Here is a 24,865-nt window from a genome sequence, read left to right as displayed (position 1 = left end):
TGACACAAACTAAGAACAGAAGTCATCTTGCAGTTTGATGCAGAAGAGGAGTTGAGAGCATGTGAGTCGTGAACAGTAATTCTCACTGTCTGCTGAGCACTGCTCATCACTGCAACAGTATTGTCTTTTATCTTATCCTTCAAGAATAAAACACGTAGGTAAAAATAATAAAAACTAAGATTTATTAAGTGCCAAGCATATGCCAGATGCCTTACTTGTTTACACCATTGAGTGCTCCTGGTCATTTGATGAGGAAGCTATTATTATCCTCCCCCTCTTCAGACACAGAGCTTTGGAAGGGTGAATACGTGGCCAAGGTCACCTGGCCAGATGTAGAAGAATTAGAAGTAGATTCATAAAATGCATCTCGAAATTATTCCATAAACACTCTGTGATACAGATTCTTGAGAACAAATCAACCACGACAACAATAGCATCTACAATGGAAAACCCGGATGTGCCGTGGAGTTTTTCAACACCGGGTTTTTATACGTATTTGTGGAGCTTGTTCTTCGGCTTCTGGTATTTTATAAAGATCCCGTGTGCAGTTTATGCAGCGTGGACCATCCTTCCTTCCATGAATCTCTGCTCGGGGAGTCCCACAATGTGCTGCGCTGACATTTCTTACCATCCTGGTTGTTGCCGCCTCCTTCCTCGTTTATCAGGACTATGTGACAGTTTGACAAGACAGTCCTGGTGCACAGCGACGGTCTGACATAACTACTCCTCTTCAGTCTCAGAAGTGCCCTGGTTTGAACGTGAACCGCACGGTCACCTTCACCGTTCATGATTGAACATGCAGAGGGTGTCATACTATGGGTGTCCACTAGGTGGCAGCAGTATGACCTCCGGAGAACACCAGGGAAAGCATCTCACTGCAAAAGTCAAATCAGAGCAAATAATTAAGTGTAGTTCAAGAGCTACCTGCAGCCTTGGACAGTCAAAGCAAGCGAGAGGGCAGGGGGAGGAGAAGCAACAGGTGCAGGGCAGGCAGCTCCTTCCTGGGATCTGACACAGAGGGAAGAATTGCCTTCCTCAGTCGAAGGACTCCAGCGATAATATGGAATGAACACCGTAGTGTCCTTTTAAATTTTCACTCACAAGATGAAACCTGTGTGCAGTGAAGTGTGGAGACAGCTTTGAATGAAGAGGCGTTTGTTTCCTTCATAAACTGCTCTTCAAGTCATGATCGGATGGAGGTCCAGCAGGAGCCCCCTGGGCTTTGCCAAATCTATTGAATGACTGCATTTGAGCCAGAAGCTGAGTTGCCTGAACAAAAACGACCCAAAGGAGATTAGAATACATCCACACGCAGAACTCAATAACACACTCGGACTCTGCTTGGAATGATCCAGGGCCTGGACGCGTATTACCTTTGACCCAGGTGGATGCAGCTGCTTTCCGGAAGCCCTTTCCCCTTCAGGTGTGTGGCCACATGGGCACACAGGGTGTAGGCACAGAATCCCACAGCATGGGTTTTCAGATGTCTGTGCTGTTCAGTGCTTGGAATTGGTTGCTATTGCTAGTGGCCCTTGAATGTTCTGAAGCATCCTCCGATTTGAATGAATCCGCAAATTCCGCTGCCCAGCATGCACCGAATGCTTGTTTTGCTCCTGCCAACTCAGAGCCAGATGAGAGGATATCTGTTTTCGAACTGGATTATGATTATGTGCAAATTCCTTATGAGGTCACCCTCTGGATACTTCTAGCATCTCTTGCAAAAATAGGTAAGTCCCTAAACACCTGGTTTTGGCAACTGTGTTTCACACAAGATAACTGTGTGAAAAATGCTTTATTTTCATAAATGGTCTCAGTAGATTTTAACTGTTACTGCTTTACATAGAAATTGCTCTTTCCTTGACTCAAGGGAAAGTCATAACTACATTTACAAAACAATTATTGCTTCAGGATTGTGCTTTAAGATTTAAAAGCATATGTCTGGGTCCTGGATTGCTTTGGTATTTTTCTCATTTCAGGGTGACAGCCATGTGACATTATAAGTTCTATGCTTTAAAAAGTACATAGAGTAAAGCATGTAGACGTCAGGATGACACAGGTTGGAAATTTCAGGAACCACCTGCAATACGTAACATATTCCTCTTTCATTCTTGGCTGTGTAACTGGGGGCTTCATCACTGGTCCCCTTTCTTCATTCTTTAAAAGCTATGTGTTCTTGCAAACTGACAGAAAGCAAGGAGCAATGCAACCACAGGCAATTCGATATCACTTGGTGATTGAATATGGGGGCATATGAGATAGTATCTGTCGGTAAAATATTGGTTTACACCTAGGCCAAAGGGAGTCAGTAGGGCACCTCTGATTTACTTTGTGAAATAAAGTAACTTCAAGTTCATGGATTAAATTCCAGTCAAGAGGTCTTTTGTCAGAAACCAATGGTGGTTTATATGTGATCATTAAATCTCTCATAGAACCCCCTTGTCTCCTTAAAACCAGTTTATTCAAAAATGGAAAATGGATACAATTATCTCAGGTATAAGAATAATGTCTCCTTTCCATTAGCTGTAAATGTTATTCAAGTACTTAGATTGCCTCATTGAGGCAGAGTGTAGGGAACATATTGATGCTCATTTATATATATAATTTTTTCCTTTAGGATAGGTGTGAAATATGGGTTGAGCCACGAGGTCTGGCAGTTAACTTCCATGGACTCTGCCTGTCCATCTGACTCGCTCACCACAGGTGTTGGGGGCACTGAGTTATTCATTAGGCACTCCTTCATAAACACTATTCATCTTCAACTAGTAAAAGGTGAAGATTGAATGGGAATTATTAGCTCAAAGAACTCTTGTGCAATTTGTCAAAATGATTGAGTTACACAAAGGGTCTCACATTATTTTTAAGAAGTGTTCCTGTAAAACTGGCTTTCCAAATGGATAACGCCCTCAGTTCAAAGCAAAGGATCTAACCGCTTTTATGAAAACACATGGACACTGGAATACTCAAGGTGATCTTACACAGTACCCAATGTTCCTTTGTAAACAATGCTAGAGATTCTGTGCCCCTAATGTCCCTCCATCCCCACCACAGCCCGGCTTCCTCTTCATAGTAACAGCTGAGGTTGGTTTGGGAATCAGGAAACTAGATCGGTTAGTGACTGGCTAGTCAGCTTGCCTCTCAGTAAAGATCTGAATGCAGAAAGGGTACATTTTATTTTGATTTTATATTAGCATAAAACATAGCTCATTCTTAAGAGGCGTTGTATGTGCCCAGACTCACTATGTCTAGAAGAGAAGAGGACTGTTAAGGACACTGTAACTCATAGAAATGTTGGTTTAAATGTTCATAATTTTCATGCCGATGTAATTCAAAATACTTCAGAAAGAGAAAATAAAGTAGGTTATCAGGAGGAACCTGCTTATTCAAGTACAATTTCATATTTGCTAATCTTCAAGATTTCAGATTTTTCTTATATTGCATATGGATATGGGGAGTGGGAAGAAGAAAGACCATACTTATTGAATATATATATATTATGTACTGAGCACTGAGCTAGTAATTTTATATATGATGGCTCATTTGCCAGGAGCAAAATAATAATAATAATATTGATGATTTATAAGACTTGAATACTTAAGGAATTCATATTGGTTTTTAAAATTCTAACACATGAATCAGAATATAATTAACAGTCTTTGTCATTCATTCTTTTATTCCCCATTCTATCAAGGCACATTTATTGAGCACCCATGCAATGTGTGGAGATGAACGTGGTCCTGACTCCAAGGGCCTTTGTCTAATGGGAAGAGAGGTTAACCTAGTACTGACTGGTAGGTTCTCTGACAGAAGAACACCAAAACTCCCCCAAACCTTTATAGAACACTCAACTATGCATTTACAAAACAAAGATATACAACAAAGATAATAAAAGTCACGTCAGACTTTGTGGGTTATCCTTTATTTCAGTTCCACTGCTTGGAATCTCATAGAAGAATATTCACTTTGTCATTGGGAAAAACGGAATTATAGGGTCATCTTTGACTTTCAGGCAAGACTTTATTATTTGTGTCTGTTTAAGTTTCAAGCATTGGAGCTGTAAAATCTCAAAGTGACTGACTATTCTCCATCATGAAAAACAAGAAAAGTTTCAAAATTTGCAATTCATGTAGCATTTTTCTTTCCAGTGCCCACTTAGGGTACGCAGCCTCTTCCTCCTACAACTGTGCAGGTGCAACTTGGATTAATGCAGGCGAATGTTGGATACATTTCAGGAGACTCAATTCCTGGGAGCTGGGCCCCCGTGGGGAGCCTCGGGCCTGAGAAGATCACACTATGGGCTCTTCCACTTCCTACACATGCTAAAAGTTATGCTGGCTGCTTAGCTCAGCTGCTTAGAGTGCACTGTTACAATAACAAGGTCAATTGTTCAGATCCCCGTACCAGCCAGCTGCCAAAACAAAGAAAAAAAAAAAAAAAGAAGGAAAGAAAAGTTAAATTTCATTCAAATAAGCACTAACTGCAGAAAGGGGTGGGAGGAGGAGAAAGTTGTCACTCAGAAATGGGAGTCCAGGGCTCTAGGTGGAAGCCTACACTGGCCTTGAAGTCAGTGAGTCAGAGGTGGGAGTGGGGCTGAGGTCCCCTGATGATAATTATACTCCAGTGTATTGACCTGCCTGCTTATAATGAATAGAGAAGTGGGAAGCTGTGGTCAGGGAAATTCCTGTCCTCTTTGGATGGCGGAACCCAAACATCCCTAAGGAGACGTTCGCTGGCCCTCTGGCTATGGGAGGAAGCCTGCCGTCCTTAGCTTTGAATTCTAGTTCCTCCATTATTTGGCTCAAAATCATCTTCCAACTCTTCTCCCAATACTCTTCCCAACTCAAAATTTGAATTTTTTTGATCCAGGTGGATCTCCTCAACAGTGAAAAATATCTGGCTGGGCCATTCCTGCCTCTCTCCTTTTGCTCTTGCGGTTCTCCCAGCTAAGATGTCTCCTGTTCTGTTATCCAGCAACGTAAATCCTAGTCATTCTCAAAGAGCCTATTCAATTTCTTCCCACATAAAAACTTCTCTGATGAACATTTGACCTGTTTATTCATTTCACTTACACACTTACAGGTTCTTTCAGCAAATAAGCTGTTATGAACAGGAAACCTCGCTAAGCACTTTGGGGAGATATAAGATGTAAATCATTCTGCTTAAGTTTAGAGAATTTAGAGATTAATAGTGGAGATGAGTCACACACAAAAAATAGTAGACAGGGTATTGTTATTAAACAGATACAGATAAATTATTATTAGACAGGTATAGATAAGTTGTTTTGATCATTCAGAGGAAGGTATTAGACATTGTTATTAGGCAGGTATACACAAATTGTTCTGATCATTCAGAGGAAGGTATATTTCCTCTGGAGGATGTTGGAAAAAGCTTAAAGGTTGAACAGAACCGAAACAGGTCAAGAAATGGACAACTTGAGTAAATGAAGGAAAGGACAGTCTAAGCAGTGATATTAGAGCAAGAAGATAAGAAAGGAGACCTGCAGACTGAAAAGGCATTCGGCTGGCTGTAATTTAGGATATGTAGAAGTAATACAGCGTGTGTGGGAGAGACTTGGAAAGGCCCTGTGGTGACCTGCTGAGCCCTGGTCTCTTACCAGATTTGTTGGCATTTTTAATATGCACTTCTGTGCATACTTACATGTCATGTGGTTGTGTCTTCTCGTTTGTACATGTCTTGTTTCTACAACCTCATTGACAGCGGGAGCAGCGGTGAAGTGTGCTTCTCTGACCTTCTACGTCCCGTACCTAGCAGGGGTTCAGCCTCTGCACGGGGGTGTTTAACTGGTCTCCTCAGTGGAAACCCCATGAGATGCTTTGTGTGCCTTCACAGTCTGGGGGGGGGGGGACTGAGACAACTGGACACACAGAGCGTAGAAAAACCACCTGGCAGGAGAGTGTGGAATGGCCGGGGATGGGGTGGTTGAGAGTGTGATTGGAGGTCAGGAGGACGACACAATGATGACAACGAGAAATGGTGAGACCCTCAATAAAGGCAGTGGCCAAAGAAATGGAGAGGAGGGGGTGGACTTTGGGGACAGCTAATGACAGTCGTGACTGAGGAAACATGTAGCTGATTGCATGAAGGGGCAAAGGAGGTGGAGGGTACCTCACAGAATGTGACCTGATTTCCCTCTTCTGTGGCAATGTCGTTGTCTAAATAAGAGAGACAAAGAAGGGGCTTCTAATTTCTGTGTGTCTTGTTGGCGAAGAGGGGAACGGTAAGGTGAGCTTGGACCTAGCCGAGGTTTCGTTGACTGCCGGACCCTGCGTGAGCTTTCTAGCGGGGTTTGCATGAGTGCCTCAGTTTCCCCTCTTTGCTCTTTCACCTCGTGTGCCCTCCCGGAGCCCTGTGAGATGGGGAAGGCAGGAAGGAGGAAGGGGAAGGGACAGCTGGCTGGGGCCGATTCCGTCGCCCGCGCCGGGCTGCACGTTGGTGCCTGATGCCCCCGCCAGCCCCGCAGCAAGTGCAGTCCCTGCCGCCGACGGGGCGTTCGCAGCCCGCGGGCAGCAGCAGCGCCTCCTGTGCAGACCTCTCAAGGGCGGCCCTCATTCCTCCGCAGGCTTCCGTCTGCACCGCAGGCTGCCGCGCCTGGTGCCCGAGAGCTGCCTGCTCATCCTCGTGGGCGCCCTGGTGGGCGCCGTCATCTTCGGCACCGACCACACGTCGCCTCCGGTCATGGACACGAGCATCTACTTCCTGTACCTGCTCCCGCCCCTCGTGCTGGAGGGCGGCTACTTCATGCCCACCCGGCCCTTCTTCGAGAACATCGGCTGCATCCTGTGGTGGGCAGGGCTGGGGGCCCTGATCAGCGCCGTGGGCATCGGCCTCTCGCTCTACGCCGTCTGCCAGGTCGCCGCCTTCGGGCTGCGCGACGTGACCCTGCTGCAGAGCCTGGTGTTCGGCAGCCTGATGTCGGCCGTGGACCCGGTGGCCGTGCTGGCCGTGTTCGAGGAGGCGCGCGTGGACGAGCAGCTGCACGTGATGATCTTCGGCGAGGACCTGCTCAATGACGGCGTCAGTGTGGTGAGCCCGGGGGACCCGGGGGCCCGCGTCTGACTCGGCTGCTGCAGCAGCGCAGGTGGGCTTCAGCCGTGCTTGTGGCCCCAGGCCCGGCAGCTTTCCTGAGGGTCTGCGCGGGGTGCTCAGCTGCTCAGTGACGCTGCTTTCGCTCTTGAGCCTCTTCACAGAGTGCAAAGGGCTGTACTTTCTTTACTTACATCTGATTCTCACTTAGCAAGCAGAAACCGGTGCGAACGGCCGCTTTGGGCCTTCACAGTAGCAAAAGCAGAAGCTTGGCTTTTTATCACCCCCAGTCCCTTTATAATTTATTTTTTTTAACATGCTTCAATAGATGAAGTTAAATAAAAGGTATGGGTCAGGAAGAGATGACAGAGGATTTGCAAAAATGGGTTAGCTTATATGTCACTTGAATGCATGACTCCTGTAGAAAATATGAGCCAGGCATTTTTCTTTCGGGGTCCTTCTGGGCACAAGCTGAGAAGGACTGGTAGGCTGGGTAACCATGTAGCATGAAGGCTCAGGAGCTGTCTGTAGGCTGGGGGTGCGGGAGCCTTCAGGACTAGCCAGTCCTGTTGCTCAGTTTATTATAAGACTTTCATGTATACCTTTATGTGCTTTTGTTTTCTTAAAATTATATAACATCACATAAGTAATACCAGAATGCATTTTCATTGTAAAAGAGTCCAACAGCATAAAATTATACAGCATAAACACAAAGGCCTCCACTTGCCTTCTCGTCACCCTGCATGGAAGAGGCAGCCACTTTTATTAGTCTGGTGCTTTTCCTCCAAGTCTTTATTATATGCACATACACATGCAGGTGTAGAGTTATATGTTTTTTATATAAATTGTTGGGATTATATTATACCTATAGCTTTGATGTAACAATTCTTGGAATTCTTCCTACGTCTTTGCAGCTGTTGTGTAGTATTTCATAGGTTGTTTACTATAATTTATTTAACCATTTCCTGATGAATGGTTGTTCAGGTTATTCTAAATTTTTCACTCCTACAGACAATGCTTCAGTGAATATTCTTGTTTGTTCATATTTTTTTTTCTTGCACTTGTGAGTATTTATTTAGGGTATAGTCTTAGAAGTAAAATTTCCATGTTAAAAAGTATGTATATTTAAATTTGAAACATACGGTTACAAGCACCTCTTATTCACCCTATTGGTGAATGAGAGATTCTCACCCTAGTGTTATGGGAATGGCTGAACACATGACACTGGACACTGGACAGATGAGACTGACAGCAGTTTATTAGTCACATATGCTCACAGCTTAGGGGAGGAAGACACTGCATGCCACCCAGGGTCACCCAGGGACTGCACATGGGAACACAGTGAAGAACCAGGAGCGGTGGGAGTAGCAAGAGGGTGAGGTGAGGCTTTGTAGTAGTAGCAAGAGGGTGAGGTGACTCCTGCTCTCCCAGGAGGATGTGATTGACGTGCCTGAATGATTCCACAGGCTGGCAGGGAACCAAACCCTCTCCTCAAGGATAAGCAGGATGTGCGCCTGGTCCCCTTGATAAGGAGGCTAGTTTGGCTAGGGGACCTTGTTGCAGGATGGGAACTTGGGTTTAGGCCATTCAAAGCCTTTCTGGTTTTGCCACATGTCAGGGTAGCACATAATATTAGATCTCAGTTTTAGGACTGCCAAAACTGCTGCCAAGATTTTTTAGAAAGTCTTCATCAGTGCACTTCCATAGGATATCAAGTGCATATTTTCTTGTATCCATGATGACAAGGGACATTGTTTTCTTAATGGTTTCCAATGTAATGAGTTAGAAAAACTGTCTCATGTTTGTTTTCATTTTCATCATCATATTCAGCATATTTTCAAAGATTGTGGATCGTTAGTGTTTCTCATGTTGTATGAGTTGCAAGTTCATATCCTCTCAGGGTTGACATTTTTTTTTAATGTCCATAATTTTTAGATTAAATTTACAGTTAAAATTTTGATACGTAATATGTAAGTTTTTCATATAAATATGTCCCAATGGTTGCATAGCATCGTGCCCATTTTCCTTTGGGGTCACTTGCTTTTTTTTATTTTTTATTTTTTTTAAATTGATTTGTAGGAAGTCATTGAAGTATTATGTAAATTTTAAAACTTTGACTATTACAGAAAAACCAAATATCTCTCCCATTTGGTCAGTTAAACTTTTTAGACTATGGTGTCTTTTATCCTATAAAACTTTAAAACTTTTACATACTCAAACCTACTAATGTACTCTTTAATTGCTCCTGGCTTTCATATTTTGCTTTCAGGAATTGTGCCTAACCAAAGAGCATGCAAACATTGTTTTTTATTTTCCTTCCTTTTACAGTTAACTATTTAATTCATCTGGCATGCATTTTTTTTTTGGTGAAAACTTTTTGCAAAAATAGTACAGAAAGGAAAAGGATCTTGAAAAATAGTCTGAAATATCTGGGTAGAAACAACATATGAAGGAGACCCATGCACGAAGCCAGAAGTCAGGTTATTTATTTGTGGTGAGAATCCCTTCCTGTAAAGAAGACACTAGAGTCCTCAGGCCTGCACATTCTGCCCTTCTGGGCAAGCTTCACAAAAAAGCCAGGTTGTCAGAAAGCTGCCAGGGGAGCCTGGGTTCCAGAGTGCTGTAGGATTCAGATATTTCGTGCCTCAGAATAACCTGCTGGGCTTGGTGTGTATTCAGGCATCCAAACCCCATCCCAGACTCCCTCGTTCTGACTGTCTGGGAGCAGAGCCTGTGAATCTATCTATCTATATATATATATATATTTTTTTTTTTTTTTCCGTGACCGGCACTCAGCCAGTGAGTGCACTGGTCATTCTTAGATAGGATCCGAACCCGCGGCGGGAGCGTCGCCGCGCTCCCAGCGCAGCACTCTACCGAGTGCTCCACGGGCTCGGCCCTGAATCTATATTTTTAAGGAGCACCTTGGATGATTGTTGAAGTTTGAGAACTACTGATTTCTCGCCTTTAGGTCGAGAGAACTGATGTGTCTTGACCTCAAATGGTGATATGCCTGGAGCAACGAGTGCACACCCGTCCTTGCAGACTGGGCTAGGTTGGTCTCGGAGATCCCCCTCGCCCATTCTTCCTGTAGATACTTGCACACTTTCTGTTTGGGGACAATGGAGTAAGTGGCCTCGTCTGGGACTCCATTTCCTCCTTGCTCGCTTACTCTCACTCCACCACTGGAGGTGCCCTTGAGAGCGTACGTCTGTGACAACATCATGGCCACCCCGTCAGACCGCACGGAGGCAACCGTTCAACCTCTCCTTCACAAATTATCAGAGAGGTCTAGAAATGAATTTGAAATACCACCTCTTTCATTTCCACAGAACACATGGTTTCTTCATTGGGAACTCCACTATATGATCTTGGCAAAAATCCTTGCAAGAAATAGTCTTTATCAACTTCCAGTGAAAGCATTTGTCTCTGCTGACTCCATGCTGCTGCACTGAGCTCAAGAGCCTGAGTTCTCTCCAGATTTCTCCTCCAGAGCCAGTTGCAGCGTGGTTGTGATTTCTTTGCTAGCAACATTTGTTTGACTTTTTCAAAGTTTAATTGCTTCCACATAGACATTTTTTCACAATGATCATTTCAAAATAAAATGATAATTTTCAAGTGACCAGAGTATCTGCTGAGAACACTGCTGTGACCTCCACCGGGCAAAGCTGCTGTTGCATTGGCTCTGGTGGGGTTGCCCACACGTCACTCCCAGTCACTCTCTGGTCACCCACAGCACAGTGAGTATTAAGTATGTGCTGTGCTGTGGCACTGCTGTGACCCTAAGTGAAACCAGAGAAGCCCCAGGGCCAGATTTAGAAAGCAGCTTGAAAGCAACTGGTACTTTCTGCTGCCCGGTTGTATTTTGAGCTAAGGGCCTTGAACTCACCCTTTCATTGGGGAAGGAGCCTTCCCCAGGGCAGCAGTCACAGGCCTGCTTTCTCAGCAGAAAGTCCGAGTCATGCAGAAGGCGGCCTGTGATTGTGGGTTCTATGTGACAACTCTGCAGATCTTTATCCACTGAAGGGCTGCCTTCTCACCAAAGAGGAGCTGCTCAAGAACAGTGAAAATACCGGTGACCCCGATTCTCCAAGGTCTTTTGTCCCTCTGACTTTTCCCTTTTGCTGAAATTTCAGGTGATGTCTCTAATCACCAGAACATGCCCTGGATGGTCAGCAAAGGGAGCAGAGACAAAATCCAAATAGCTTCAAAATGACAACCAATACTGTCTTGTAGACTGGAAATTTGCAAAGGCAGTGTATTTCAGGTGTTCTCACCACCCAAGAAAAGAAAACTGGTACAATGCGAGGAGATGTGTATGTTAATGAGCTTAGTTGCAGTAATGATACACTACGTGTGTGCACATCAAAACATCATGTTGCACCACGTAATGTATACAATTTTAATTTTTATCTTTTAAAAAGGATGTTTCTAAGAGTGCTAAAAGAAATGACAATCAACAGTATCCCCAGTTGAATCACATGGCCAGTTACGGCAGCAAGAAAGCTACCGTATCCAGGCTTCATGTGGGTAGTTACTGTATTTATTATTTTATTAAAACCTTGGGACTTTAGTACGAGGCATGAACGAATACCCCAACCTCACAGATGAAGGAAATCAGGCAAAGGTAGTTATAATAACCTGAACAAGGGCACACCGCCTGGTCAATGACAGAGCACACGTGGGCGCTCAGCTCTGCCTCCTTTCAGTCTTTTTCCTTTTTTTCTTACCTTTTGAATTTTCACTTCTGGAGCTGGGAGGGACAGGAGAGAGGCCACGTGTGACGCTGAGGAGACTGGACTGGAGCCCAGTTAGCGGAGTTGGGGCTGTTTCTCCACAGCGGAATTGGCCGGCTCAGCCGATGCCCACGTGCAGCTCGAGGCAAGACGCTGACCTGCTCTGAGGCTCCCCTTGCTGTGGGGTCCCTGGAAACCCACACTCGCCTCCTGGAGTGAGGCCTCCTGAGTGCCGCTGTCACCTCCATGAGCACCGCGTGTGGCTCCTTTGTGACAGGGAAGACTGTTCTTGTACGTGTTTCCCTTGCTGGCTTTCCTGGATCAGCTTGCTGAATAAGCAACAAGGTGATGCCACCAGGCTTTTATCACCCCCATGTCGTCCGAGAGGTCCCAAGGGCCAGCAGAGTGGGCTGAGACTGTCACCCAGGCCGCCCGCTCCAGCCTCTCTGCTCCTTGCTGCCACTCCAGCTGTCCCTTCAGCCTCCGCCCCTGCCCCCTGCTTTCGCTCTTGTTTGGTGCCTTCCTCTGGCGATTTCCTCGTTTGGTGTCTTGCTGCCTCAGTCGTCCGTCTCTCGGAGCATGTCCTCGTTTGGTGTCTTGCTGCCTCAGTCCCTCTCTCGGGGCATGTGGCTGAGCAGGTGCTAGAGGGAGGGAGCTGCACGTCCTGCGCCCTGGCCAGGGCCGGTCACCATGACGGGTGCTACATGGACTGTCCTTTCTTCAAAGCTCACTATGGTCAGTGAAGTAGGGGCTGTTGTCCCCGTTTTGTGAAGGGACAGTGTGCGGTAGTTAAAAGCAGGTCGATTGTCCCATCCCTTTGGGCCTCTCGGTGAGTTGCCAGGTCTCCCTGTGCCTACATTTCCTCATGGCGGTTTTCGTTCTGAAGACACAGATCTCGGAAGAGCCATTTGTCTCCTGCGTAGAACTTATTCCCTGCGGCTCGGGACCCCGACGATGGCGTGAGCAGCTGTCCTCCCCTGCCTTGTCCAGCCAGTAACTCCCGTGCGCTGAGGCGGGCAGGAGCCGGTTTCCAGCAGAGACCTTCTGTCTTCCTTTCAGTCTGAAGCTCGCCCCTCTTGGTGACACCTTCTTTTTGCCAACGTTAGATCGTGCATTTCCCGAGCCCTCTGCGAGGCAGCCGCGCCGTCTCCTCTTCTTCTCTGCTCGTCCCTGCATCAGCCTGACTGCTGCCTGCGGCCTCTCCATCTCCCTCCCAGCCCTTCCCTCCCTGCACCCGGCCCCAGGCACTGCAGGGGCTCAGAGGAGTGACAGCGCTGCAGGAACGAGTGCTGTAGAAAGTGGAGAAGCGAAGGAGGGAGCCAGCGACGGCCCCAGGAGAGGCCGTGCAGGAGCTGCGCGTGCCCTGGGTGGCCTGCTGCTCTGGCCGGGTGGGTCTCCAGGGACCGCAGCCTCCTTCCCTGACCCTGACACTGATGCCGCCTTGGAATATGGATCTGTCCAGGAAGCTATGAGCAAAATGGGGTGTTTTCCCTCAGAAAAACTGCCGCCGCCACACTTCAGCATCGCTCCCTGAGCCCAACGCTAGGGGTGGGACGAAGCCAGGGCAGGCCTGGCACAGAGATGAGTCCCAGTGTCCTCCGTCCCCACACCTGCTGGTGCACCTGTCCCTTGTCCACACTGCACATCAGGCCCGTTCATGGAAAGATCAAAAGTGTATATTTGAGTGCGAGTTTTCTTTCATAGTTCTTTCTGGTTTATATTTTCCTGCTCAGAAGTGGTCCTAACTCCATTACCTCTCACTGAGGAGGAAGAAAGCATGGCCGAGAGCTTGGACAGGGACGCATATGCCCAGTGCAGGTCCTGCCTCCACTGCTTGCAGGCCGTGTGACTTTAGGTGAGTCACTTAACCACTCTGGGCCCCAATTTCCTTTCTGTAAGATGAAGACAGAGTTGTGTGAGGTTAAACTAAGTTGACACACATAAAGCACTTAAAATAGCCCCTGGTACGGAGTGAACACCGTATTTGAGGGTGTGGTGTTATTCATCGATGTGGACCTGCAAAGAGCTTCTGAGCCTCGGAGGTCTCCTGTCACCCTACGGGAGCCCACGCTGGGTTGTCTGTCTGTCTGGACTCCACAGTTTCACCTTTTCCTAGAGACGAGCTCTGCACAAACTTGAGCAGAATCTTGAGGGGAGAGTAGGAAACTTTTCTTTGTCCTCTTTTTATTTTCTTATTTTCTTCCATTTTATTTAGATACCAAGGATAGGAGGCAAGAGGAGATAACTTCACAAGCACACATTTCCTCTGGCCAAGAATGAAGGGGCTCAGTGCATCAGGGAAATGTGGACCTGCAAACTTAAGCAAGTGACTCAACCCTTTTGTGCCTCAGTTTCCTCATGTGTAAATGGGAACAATTAATCCAACCTCTGAGGATGGTTGTGAGGAGGACGTGCAATGTCGCCCAAATGCCTGGCACATAGCAGGTGACAAGTAAATGTGTCCGTCCTCTTCCTATATGCTGGATGAGAAAGAGTATCTGCTCGGTTTTGGTCAGGCAGGTGCAGTCATGAGGACAAGGCCTCAGCCTCAGGCAGCCTTGGTTTGTGGCTTCAGATGCCTGGGTAGTGAAATTTACCACCTTGCAAAATCTCATCAAGTGCCACAGTTTGTGAGGTGTCTCCCCTGGGGCTGCATCTGACCCACTGTGGGCTGAGGGCAAGAGTCTGGTGCCCACCCAGCCCAGGACCCATGTGCTTGCCTTCAGACAGGCGCTTTCAGCCAGAATATTTGGAGGTTTGCCTGGCGAGCATCTCTTCAGCCCACAGCTGCCTCTGGCAGTGTGACAGGTTGCAGGGTATGCCTGTGTGTGTGTGTGTGTGTGTGTGTGTGTGTGTGTGTGTGTGTGTGTGTGAGAGAGACAGAGAGAGAGAGAGAAAGAGACAGAGAGAGAGAGAGAAAGAGACAGAGACAGAGAATTGAGTTTGAGACAGAGAGATGCTGCAACCAATAATACCTTGAGGTGAAACTCAGACCAGGTTGGGGAGGTGGGAGGAGCTGGGAGAAGAGAGGGGCAGGAGGAGCAGCTCAGTTGAGGACCCAACAAGTGCAGGAGTGTGTTGGAGGGGACAGAGGTTTACCAACATGGAGGAGGCAAATCTGACAGTTAATCTTCCACGGTTAGATGTCACCTTTACCTCCTGCATGGCCAGCGTCTAAGCTGCAGATGCACGCTTTCACCAGCCGCCTGAAAGACCTGTGCCGTAGGCGTGGGTTAATCCCTGGGAGACGTGCTGAGCAATGCGGGGTGAGGACGGGCACTGCAACTATCACGTGATTGCACATTTTCAAATTTGATTCTTAAACACTTGTTTGGTTTATTTTCCTCTGTTGAAGAAACAGAAAGGTTGAAGTTTGAGTTGTATAAACTGGTATTTAACCAGCCTACACTGTGATCCACTTAGAGCAGTTTAGGAATAAGTCCAGTTCACAAGTGCAAGAACAAAGCATCGCTGCTTCTCAAGCTGTCCTTTCTTCGTAGGGAGGTAGGGGTGGAGCAGCTCTGAAAATGGATTTGGAAAACCAACACTCAGGGAGAAAAGCATCTCTCTTTAGCTCTTTAGGGAATAATCAGAATGGGGGCAGCACGGCGTGCACAGCAGCTCTTTTAATGCCCCTAATGACCATGCACGTCTCGCCAACTGTGCTGAGGACGTGCTGGGATGCAAAAACAAACAAATTTTGCCCTGCCTTTGGGGAGCCACAAGCTATGAGCATCTGACCATTTCTTTTCATTTGTAAATTATTCTTCCTAACCTACAACCACGGGCCTACTTATCCTTCTGTCATTTTTTAAATAACCCTTTCAGGTCATAGAGATTTCTAAGAACTTTACACAATACATTAGTGGAACTCTCCAACTTGGGAGGAAAGCTAGAACTCCAAGCACAGCCCAGAGAGTTTCCCAGTTCCACAGTCTCAACAGATGCCCCATCGCCAACAACACGTGTGCATGCATTCTCAAGGGTCTGTGGGGTGTGTTGGCCGCTCCATGGAAAATATGCTCCACGTCCTGTGAAAAGCCCCATGGGCTGGCTGTTTGGGAGGTGCTGGTTGACACATAGTTTCCCTATGGCTTCTGCAGTGATGACGTAAGTGGACGACACCCAGAAGAACCTGCTGCACAGGCCTGCTTTGTAGCATCAGATCCCGGTGATGGGGGAGGTTGGAAGCAGCTGATTCTGCCACCAGGCCGCGGTAATCCATGTTTTACTCATTACCACCCAGGATCAGCTGCGGTTGTTAGAGAATAATAGACTGATACCACTGGGGAAAACTGAGAGGCCATGACATCCAAATCCTGTATAAAGATGAAGTCCAGTCATGTTTGGTGGAACCAGAGGTCCCCTGAGTCCTAATTATTCATCCACGCATCCATCGAAAGTATTCCTGAGCAACTACTTACTGTCAGACACTGCTCTTTTCACTAATCCAGAGCAACTGTCTTCTAAGAAGAAGCAAATCTCCCAGCTAGTCTTTAATGAACATAAATCTACTGGTCACAACTGAATTTTGCTTTTATAGTTAATTGAGTTTTGAGGTTAAATATCCTTTAAATTGCTTTTCATATTCTATAGGTGCACGAACACCAGGTGGTGAAAGGTAGTCCCATGGGCATTCATTCCAAGTTGGTGCAGGAGATGAGGGCGGGAAGGATTTGCATAAACTGAGGGAAGTTGGGCTTGGGCAGTTTCTTGGACAGCATCCTGGGTGAGGGACAGGTGTCAGTGGGGGTGGACGGTTACTGTTAGGTAAGTTCTGAACTGCTGAGTTTGAGATACCTTCAGGCCATTGGAAGGACTTGTTCAATGGTTTTAGAAATAGGAGTCTAGAGTTTGGAGGTGAAATCAAACAAGATGCACATGGGAGAGTCATTGACAAGTAGGTGGTAATTGCAGCTATGACCTGGGATGATCCTCCATCCGTCTTCAACTCAGAAGGATTTTCAAACTCTTTAAATTGAAAGGACTTAGAGGGACTTTGCTGTGCCTTAAGTCAATAAAACCCTGCCACTCACACTTCCCTCTCTTACATCTTAAATTTTCTGACATCCATTCAGTTCACCAACTCAGCCTCTACTCTCTGAGGTTTTAAGCAATGAATGTGCAGGGACACAAGCCTCAGGAGAGTGGTAAACACCATATTTAACTCTCCTACCCCAGGCTGCGGGTCTTCTTTCTCCTCCTTTAGGAGTGAGGTAGAAGAGCTTTCTCTCTTCTGTCTTTTACATCATTATGCAGTGTTTGCCAGACAATTGCTAGTTTTAGTTGATTTCCTTTAGTGGTCAGAGCAAGTGGTTGTCCAGAAAGTGCCCTATGATGGAGGTTCGTGTGCCAGTGCCCCTTAATGCAGACTAGAAAGTTAACTGGATTCATTATTTAATTTTTTGTGCAAGGTTGATGGGTACAGTTCTTAATTACATTCTTTGTACCTTTCCAATATCTGGCATGCATAGTGTGTTGTGACTCTGAACTGCCAATGCTTTTTATATATAGGGTCAGCAATTACTTAGGCTTTTTGTTTGTAACAACTGAGTATATGGCAAGCTCAAGCAATGAGGATTAATTATAAAGATACACAGGCAATAAAGAAGACAAGGATCCTGTATTAGTCTGCTAGGGCTGGTTTTAGGGATTTCAGAAGCAAGAATTCATGCCCTTACCACCAGGATGGACTATGTTCTGCTGTGGTAATAAACATCCCTCCAAGTCTAAGTGGCCTAAAACAATAAAGGGTCATTTCTTGCTCATACTACTTGTCTTTCACTGGTTGGCAGGGCTCTCTCTTCATAATAGTTACTCAAGATCCCGGGCTTATAGATAAGCTCCCATATTAAACATTGCTAGTCACTGTGCCAGAGGGAGGAGAGATTTCGGGAGGGTCTTACCCTCAGCAAGTAAATGTCCCATCCCAGAAATGACATACATCATCACTTCTGCTCAAAACCCTTTCAAACTCACAACTTGATCAGGTACAGTCACGTGGTGAAAACCAACCTCAAAGAGGCTGGAAGTGCAATCCTGTAAGATGCTTAGAAGGGAAAGAGATATTGGGTAGACAGTGCTAAAATCTATCACATTTGTCACTCCAGAGCCCTGCCATGAATGAATTTGTTCAGTTCTTTAGACTCTGCTGCTTTTTAATAGATCCTTTTATTTCTCTTCCCACTCTAATTAGCTTCCGCATCATTTACTGAATTATCTTTTCCTTCCCTTTGCTTTCGATTATTCACACATTTTGTGTTCTCAAAACTCATAGTTCTTCATGGTCCTTTATCATTTATTGATCTATCCCATAGTATTTGTCTATTCATCCACACCTAGTCAATTATCTCCATGCTCCTGAGAAAAGATAATTACCACAGCTCATAACTGTGCAGAGAGTTTTACCTCAGATACCTCACAATCCGCAGTCAATAAAGAGGCTTCTTGAGAGTCTGTCTACTCTTGCCTTTGAGTGAGAGGTCTCATGATGAAAGTAATGTAGGCACACAAAGCTACCCTTTCTCAGATGCTGTGTCATAGAAGTGACGCTTTCAAGGATTCATAAGCACAGTGGAGACCATCACTATTTTGACTAGAAGCATTGGTGGTCACAATAGAAAATGCAATAAATTATCATTAGGGCCTCATCTATCGATGTCAAAAGAATCCATGAGATTTAATATTGTGACAACAAAGAGCTTTCTCACTTTCATTTTTAAGGGTGGTTAAAACTCAGTACATTTAGTGGACTTACATGGTTATAAGATTTCTTTACTTTAGGTGTAGTGGTATAACGTTAACTCAAAGAATGCTGTAAAAAGTTAAGACGTTATTGTGGAGCACCACTAAACATAATGCAAAGAGGTATGGCCAATAGATAAAATTAAAATAGAATCCTAAAAACTATTTAATGAATCAGAATCAATGCAGGAAGGAACGATGAACAGAGGGGGAAAAGAGAAAAATAATTATATGGTAAATTTAAATCTAATCATAACAACATTTACATTAAATGTGAATGGATTAAACACTCCAATTAAAAGCCAGAGATTATCAGAACTGATTAGAAAACAAGATCCAAATATATTCTACTTATAAGAAATGCAATTAAGTTATAAAGACATAGATAAGTTGAAAGTAAATGGCTGCAAAAACATACACCAGGTAAATGGTTAGCAAACAAGGCTGATGCAGTATAGCAGTATTGGTTAAAATGGACATAAAGATAGAACGTATTACAAAGCTAAAAGGGATAGATCATAATGATAAAAGTTAATTTGTCAGAAGCACCTACAAACCATACATTTGTATGCACCTAATGATAGCGCAACAAAATACATGAAGTAAAAATTGACAAATTGAAAGGGAGGAAATGACAATTCCACAATCATGGTAGAAGATTCTAATACTCTTCTCTTAGGAAATGATAGAACAAGTAAGTGAAATAGCAGCAAGACATGAAGGATCTGAGCACTATCAACCACTTTGTCTTAATTGCTATTTATAAAATTTATAGAATAGCAATTACACTACACCCAACTACTACAAACAGACTTTTCTTTCAAGTGCATAAGGCATGCTCACCGGAAATGAACATGTATTTGACCATAAAGGAAGTTTCAACATATTTAGAAGCCTTGGGACCATATAGAGTATATTCTTTGTCTACACAGAATTAAATGAAAAATAAATTAATATGTCTAGAATAATTCCAATGTTTAAAAATTTAAAAAGCACACTTCTAAATAGTTCATGATTCAAGAAAGAAATCCCAAAGAAATTAGATAATATTTTTAATTAAATGATTATGAAAATAAAACATATCAAAATTTGTGGGGGGCATTCAAAGATGTGCTTAGAGGAAAATTTGTAGCTTTAAATGCATATATTAAAGAGTCAAAAGACCTAAAATCAGTGATGTAAGGTTCTACCTGAATAAACTAGAAAAAGTAGAGCAAAGTAAATAAAAGGAAGGCAATAGTGAAGATGGTAGTAAATAATAATAAAATAAATAATGAAATTTAAAATGTAACACCTTATCTGTATCTTAAGGAAGAAATAGTACTTATTTTCCATAAACTCTTCCAAAAATAGAAAAGTAGGGATGACTTTCCAGCTACGTTATGAAGCCAACTTTACCCTGACAAGAAATTTAGGCAAAGATAATTTAAGGAAAGAAAACTGCAGAGTAAGAGCCATCATAAATATAGCCCCCAAAAAGTCCATAAACAAAAAATTAGCAAAGCCAATTCAGCAACATATAAAAAGGATAAAAAATCAAGACCGTGTATGGTCACACCAGAAATACAAGTTTTTTAAATATCAGGAAAAATCTATCAATGTAAACATTATGAAAATAGAATAAATGATTTTGTTAATAGATGTGGAAAACCATTTGACAAAATTCAACACCCATTTATGATAAAATCTCCTGGCGAATTAGGAAGAATAAGTAACTTCTTCAACCTAGTAAAGAATATTTATTAAAAACCTGCATCATACTAACAGCATACTAAAGGTTAAATATCAAGCACGTTCCTCCTAAGATTAGGATCAAGGCAAGGATATCCACTCTCAAAACTTCCATTTGTTAGGGAAGGGGGGAAAAACCCCCATAAAGATAAGATTACCAAGCAAATAGAGTTTATGTCTATCTGTGAATGTCTATTTGTGTAGGAAATCCTCAGAAACCTATCAAAGACATACTATAATTAATAAGTGAATTTAGGAAGGTCACAGGATATAAGGTTAATGTACAAAAATCAATAGCTCTTTAATATATGAGTGGCAAATAGCTTTACTAGTGGCAAAAGGAAACATTAAAGTTCTATTTAAAAGTACTGATGAAACACAAATCCTTAAAGTTCAACAAAGATGTGCAAGATCTTTTCTCTGAATATTATAGAATATTAATGACAGAAATTAGAAAACCTAAGTAATAACTCGTTTAAAAGACTTAACATGGTTATGGTGTCAGTTTTCTTCCAATTGATCTATAGGTTCAATAAAATCCCAGTCAAATCCCAAGTAACTTTTTCAATAGAAATTGACAAAATGGATTCTAAATGGTTGGGAAACTCAAATGACCTAGAATACACAAGACAATTTTTAAAAAAGAACAGAGGTAGAAGACTTATTTGAAGACTTACTATAATGCCACAGTAATTACAATAGTACTAGAAAAATAACAACATTAATTAAAGAATAGATATGTCATCTATGGAAGAGATTAGAGAGTAAAGAAATAGACTTATATACACATAGTCAATTGATTTTTTGGCAAAGGAACTGAGGCAATTTAGTGGAAGAGGAAAGTCTTTTCCACACATGATACTGAAATGATTGGCATCCATGTGGAAAAACATAAAAATCACCCCTTACCTGAAACCATATTTAAAAATTAAAACAAAAATGTTTATACTAAACTTAGTCTAATTTTATACTAAATGTAAATGCTAAAACTATAAATCTTCTGAAAGAAAACCTAGGAACAAAATCTTTATGACCTTGGAGTAGTCAAAGGACAGGAAAAGCATGAACAAAGAAGGAAAAAAATAACAATAAGTTGGGTTTTATCAAAAGAAAAAAATTTGGTCTTCATAATGCACTATTAAGTAAACAAAAAAATAAGCTACATAATGAGAGAAATTATTCGGTATGCATCTGTCTCACAAAGGACTTACACAGAGAATATACAAAGCATTTTATAACAATAATTAAAATGTAAACAACTCAACTAAAAATGGGCACAAGATTTGGACAGATACATCATAAAAGATGATATAATAGTGTCCAAGAAGCACATGGAAATATGTCAAAATAATTAATAATTAGGGAAATGCAAATTAAAATCACAGTGAAATACTACTACACACCCATTAGAACCACTAGAATAAAAAAGACAAACAACGTCAAGTGCTGACAAGGATATGGAGCAACCGGAAATCTCATGCATTTCTAGTGGAAATGTAAAATGATTTGGAAAACAATGTGATAGTTTCTTCAAACTTTAATATGTGTCTCTCATACCACCTATCCATTCCACTCGTATGTATGTACCGAATAGCAATGGAAATAGAGGTCTACACAAAAGACTTGTGCATGAATGTTCACAGCAGTGATATTATAATAGCCAAAACCTGGGGGGAGGGAGGACAAATGTCCATTAACAGGTGAATGGATGAATGAAATGCTATAACAACAGACAGGAACGCTACTCAGGAATAGGAAGGAATAACCACTGATACCTGCAACAACATGGGTAACTCCCCCCCAAATTATGCTAAACTAAAGCCAGACACAAAGAGCTTATAGTTTTCAGTTCAATTGTTTGATTTATATAAATTGCAAATTAATCTATAGAGATAATAGGTCAGAGATTTTCTGGAGTTAGTGGGAGAGATGAACTTCAAAGAGGAATGAGGAACCTTTCTGGGTTTGTGAAATTGTTCTACAGCTTGACCGTGGTGGTGGTCTTATAGATGTATTCCATGGTAAGAATTCATTCATTTCACATGAAGTTTATCATACGTAAATTATTCCTCAATAAGAAAAAATGTCAGCACATTTGGACTTGATGCCACCTCGGCTGAGCCTTGATTGGTGGGTTGGTGCTTTTAGTCACCATGTGCATTTCTGTGTGTTAAAAGGGCTTTGCAAACTTTTACAGCAGTATCAGTTAAAGAGCTACCACTACTACAATCTTGGGGGTTCTGGAGAGCTTGCTGAAGGTAACTCAAAAGGACCACTTCCTGAGACAAAGAATGAAGAGGGAAAATCTAATATTGTTCTCCATGGGACCATGGATATTCTAAGATTTAGCATTGGCTGAGTTGTTCTCTTCAGTATATGAAAAATACACACAAATTATTGTGATTTGAAATGAAATCCAAAGAAAATCTTTTGCAACTGTAATGATACCCAGAGCCTGGTAATTTGAAAGGTAAGAATTGTTTTTCACATAGTCATATGGATTGTGTCTGTAAACGTAATCTTCTTAATTATGTGTACTACTTTAGCTTCTGACACTGCCATAGCATCTTCCTGGCCAGGCACACTAGTGTCAGGAACAGAGCTGCCCAGTTGACTTTCCCAGGCCATTGGAACGAACTGAGTGGCTACTTATAATCTGGTGAGCTATGGAGTTTTAGTTTGTGGCAACAATATTCAAATCTTTGAGTCTCAATCATATTCTGAGTTTCCTCTGGCCTTGAGAGTCAAATAGACTCTGAGGTCCCACCTAACTCATTCAAACCTGCCTTTTTTAGGTTCATGGGACTCTGTGTGGCTCCTCATCTTGGCTCCACTCCTTTGGATGTGAGCTGCACTCAGAGGTACAATACCCAGGGCTTCTAAGAACCAGATGTGAATTGCTCCGAGGACAGGCAGGAAGTGAAATCAAACTAAACAAACTCTCTGAGTCAGGATGTAACTGCTAAGGTTCTTCTGGATTCATTTTGAAAAAATAAGTCACATATTTTCTTTAACTATTCAATGATTTCTTGAAACAATGCTCCAGTTTGCTTAAATAAAATAGACTAGTATTATAATGGCTTTGTTAAACAAGACTCATACATGGAGAGACAGGTGAATAGATATTGTCCAGGTCGTCCATGACATCCAGAGGGCGTTAGATGTGCCAGAGGTCTTTTAGGGGAAACTCCCATAAGAGCAAATGGGAAGGGAGTCAGGGAGCAGGGAGAGGCCCCAGGCCCCAGTGAACAGTGACCTCACATGAACTGTATTTTTCAAAGAGTTTATGAAGCCCATCAGGCGTCATCAGGCTGAGGACTTCCTGGAGTCCTGAACTTCCAGGAAGAGGCTGGCCTCAGTGCACCTGCCACACTGGTGCTCAGCTGAGAAGGGCAGTGCAATGAAGGGGCAGCAGCTGACTGGTCAGTTTCACTCCCTGCAGTGGGAGAGCTAAGGGGCTCTGATCAGATAGAGAGATGGATGATCAGTGCCAGACAGGGGGTAGATAGATAGACAGGCTTGGAAAAGATAGATTTATAATACATATTTATGGTGATCTTCTCTGGAAGGGATTGTGGGATATTGTGGGCGTTTTCCTTTGCACTTTAGTTTCTCAAAATTTCTGCACTTTAGCATGTATATTCTTAAGCAAATCTGGTTTAGGATTTCCATAAGTGTTTCTTTTTTAAAGTAATTCCTTTCCTAATTTCAGAAATTCCCAGTGTTCATGGTGTGTGTGTGTGTGTGTGTGTGTGTGTGTGTGTGTGTGTGTGTGTGTGTGTGTGTGTGTGTGTGTGTGTGTGTGTGTGTGTGTGTATCTTGCTCAGACCAGTTTGCACCAAGCTTTCTAATTCATCTTCTTCGCCTCCCCCAGCTTCTTCTCCTCCCAGAAAATACACTGGCAGCATCTCTTTGGAATGATAATCAAAAAATTCTGTTCTGACCAGGTCAGCTAAGTTGTAGTGCTTTCATAAATCTGGATTGAGTCAGTAGTCATGTCCCACGTCCTGGAAAACGTTATCATAAAATCATTTTAACTTAGAAGCAGACAGACTGGCCCCAGGGATAAAATAACATAGAATGCTTCTTGTTACCCTCACCCGAGATCCCTGCATATAGGATACGATGAGGTAACAACCCCCAATCTACGCATCATGTGCAAAATAGAAAAACTGATATAACCCCTGGGTGGGTGGGCCGTCCTCTTCTCCCCTTTGATTCTCCTGCTTCGTGTGAAAATAAAATGTGGAATTCTGCTGACCTCTTTCAAAGCATATTCCAAAGCAACTTGGCTATGTCTTCCGAGACTGCAATTCCTTATATATGCTCAAATAAACTCCTTGCTATAGGTATTCGACTTCAGTTTCTCCTTTAGGTAAACAAGGGGAAGGAGGCAAGCCTGTTTATACCCTTCTGTCCACATTCCTTTTTTTCTAACCAAGCTTACTGGCTACTGGCTGTTCATTACATTGAAAAGAGGGCACTATTCCATGTACTGCAAACATGTGTCCTGGGATTTCTTAAAAGAGTTTAGGGCCTTGTAAAATTCAAAATGAATATATTTATGCTCTGAGAGATTTATAACAAAAATATGCTAGTCTACAATACGTCAA

General features: G+C 43.3%; 1 protein-coding gene across 1 annotated transcript in view; it reads left to right on the top strand.

Annotated features, from left to right (window-relative positions):
* Window positions 1-1,471: 1,471 nt before the first annotated feature.
* The window catches only part of SLC9A4 (solute carrier family 9 member A4), a 51,915-nt gene continuing 28,521 nt past the window's right edge, over window positions 1,472-24,865 (top strand). The window contains exons 1-2 of the mRNA XM_063078692.1: window positions 1,472-1,727; window positions 6,578-7,041. Coding sequence (XP_062934762.1) covers window positions 1,472-1,727; window positions 6,578-7,041 — 720 coding nt within the window. The remainder of the gene's footprint in view (window positions 1,728-6,577; window positions 7,042-24,865) is intronic.

The sequence above is a fragment of the Cynocephalus volans genome, chromosome 14 (genome assembly GCF_027409185.1).
Source record: "Cynocephalus volans isolate mCynVol1 chromosome 14, mCynVol1.pri, whole genome shotgun sequence".
Classification (NCBI taxonomy): domain Eukaryota; kingdom Metazoa; phylum Chordata; class Mammalia; order Dermoptera; family Cynocephalidae; genus Cynocephalus; species Cynocephalus volans.
Note: the sequence above shows the minus strand (reverse complement) of the source record. Positions and strands in the feature narration are given on the sequence as shown.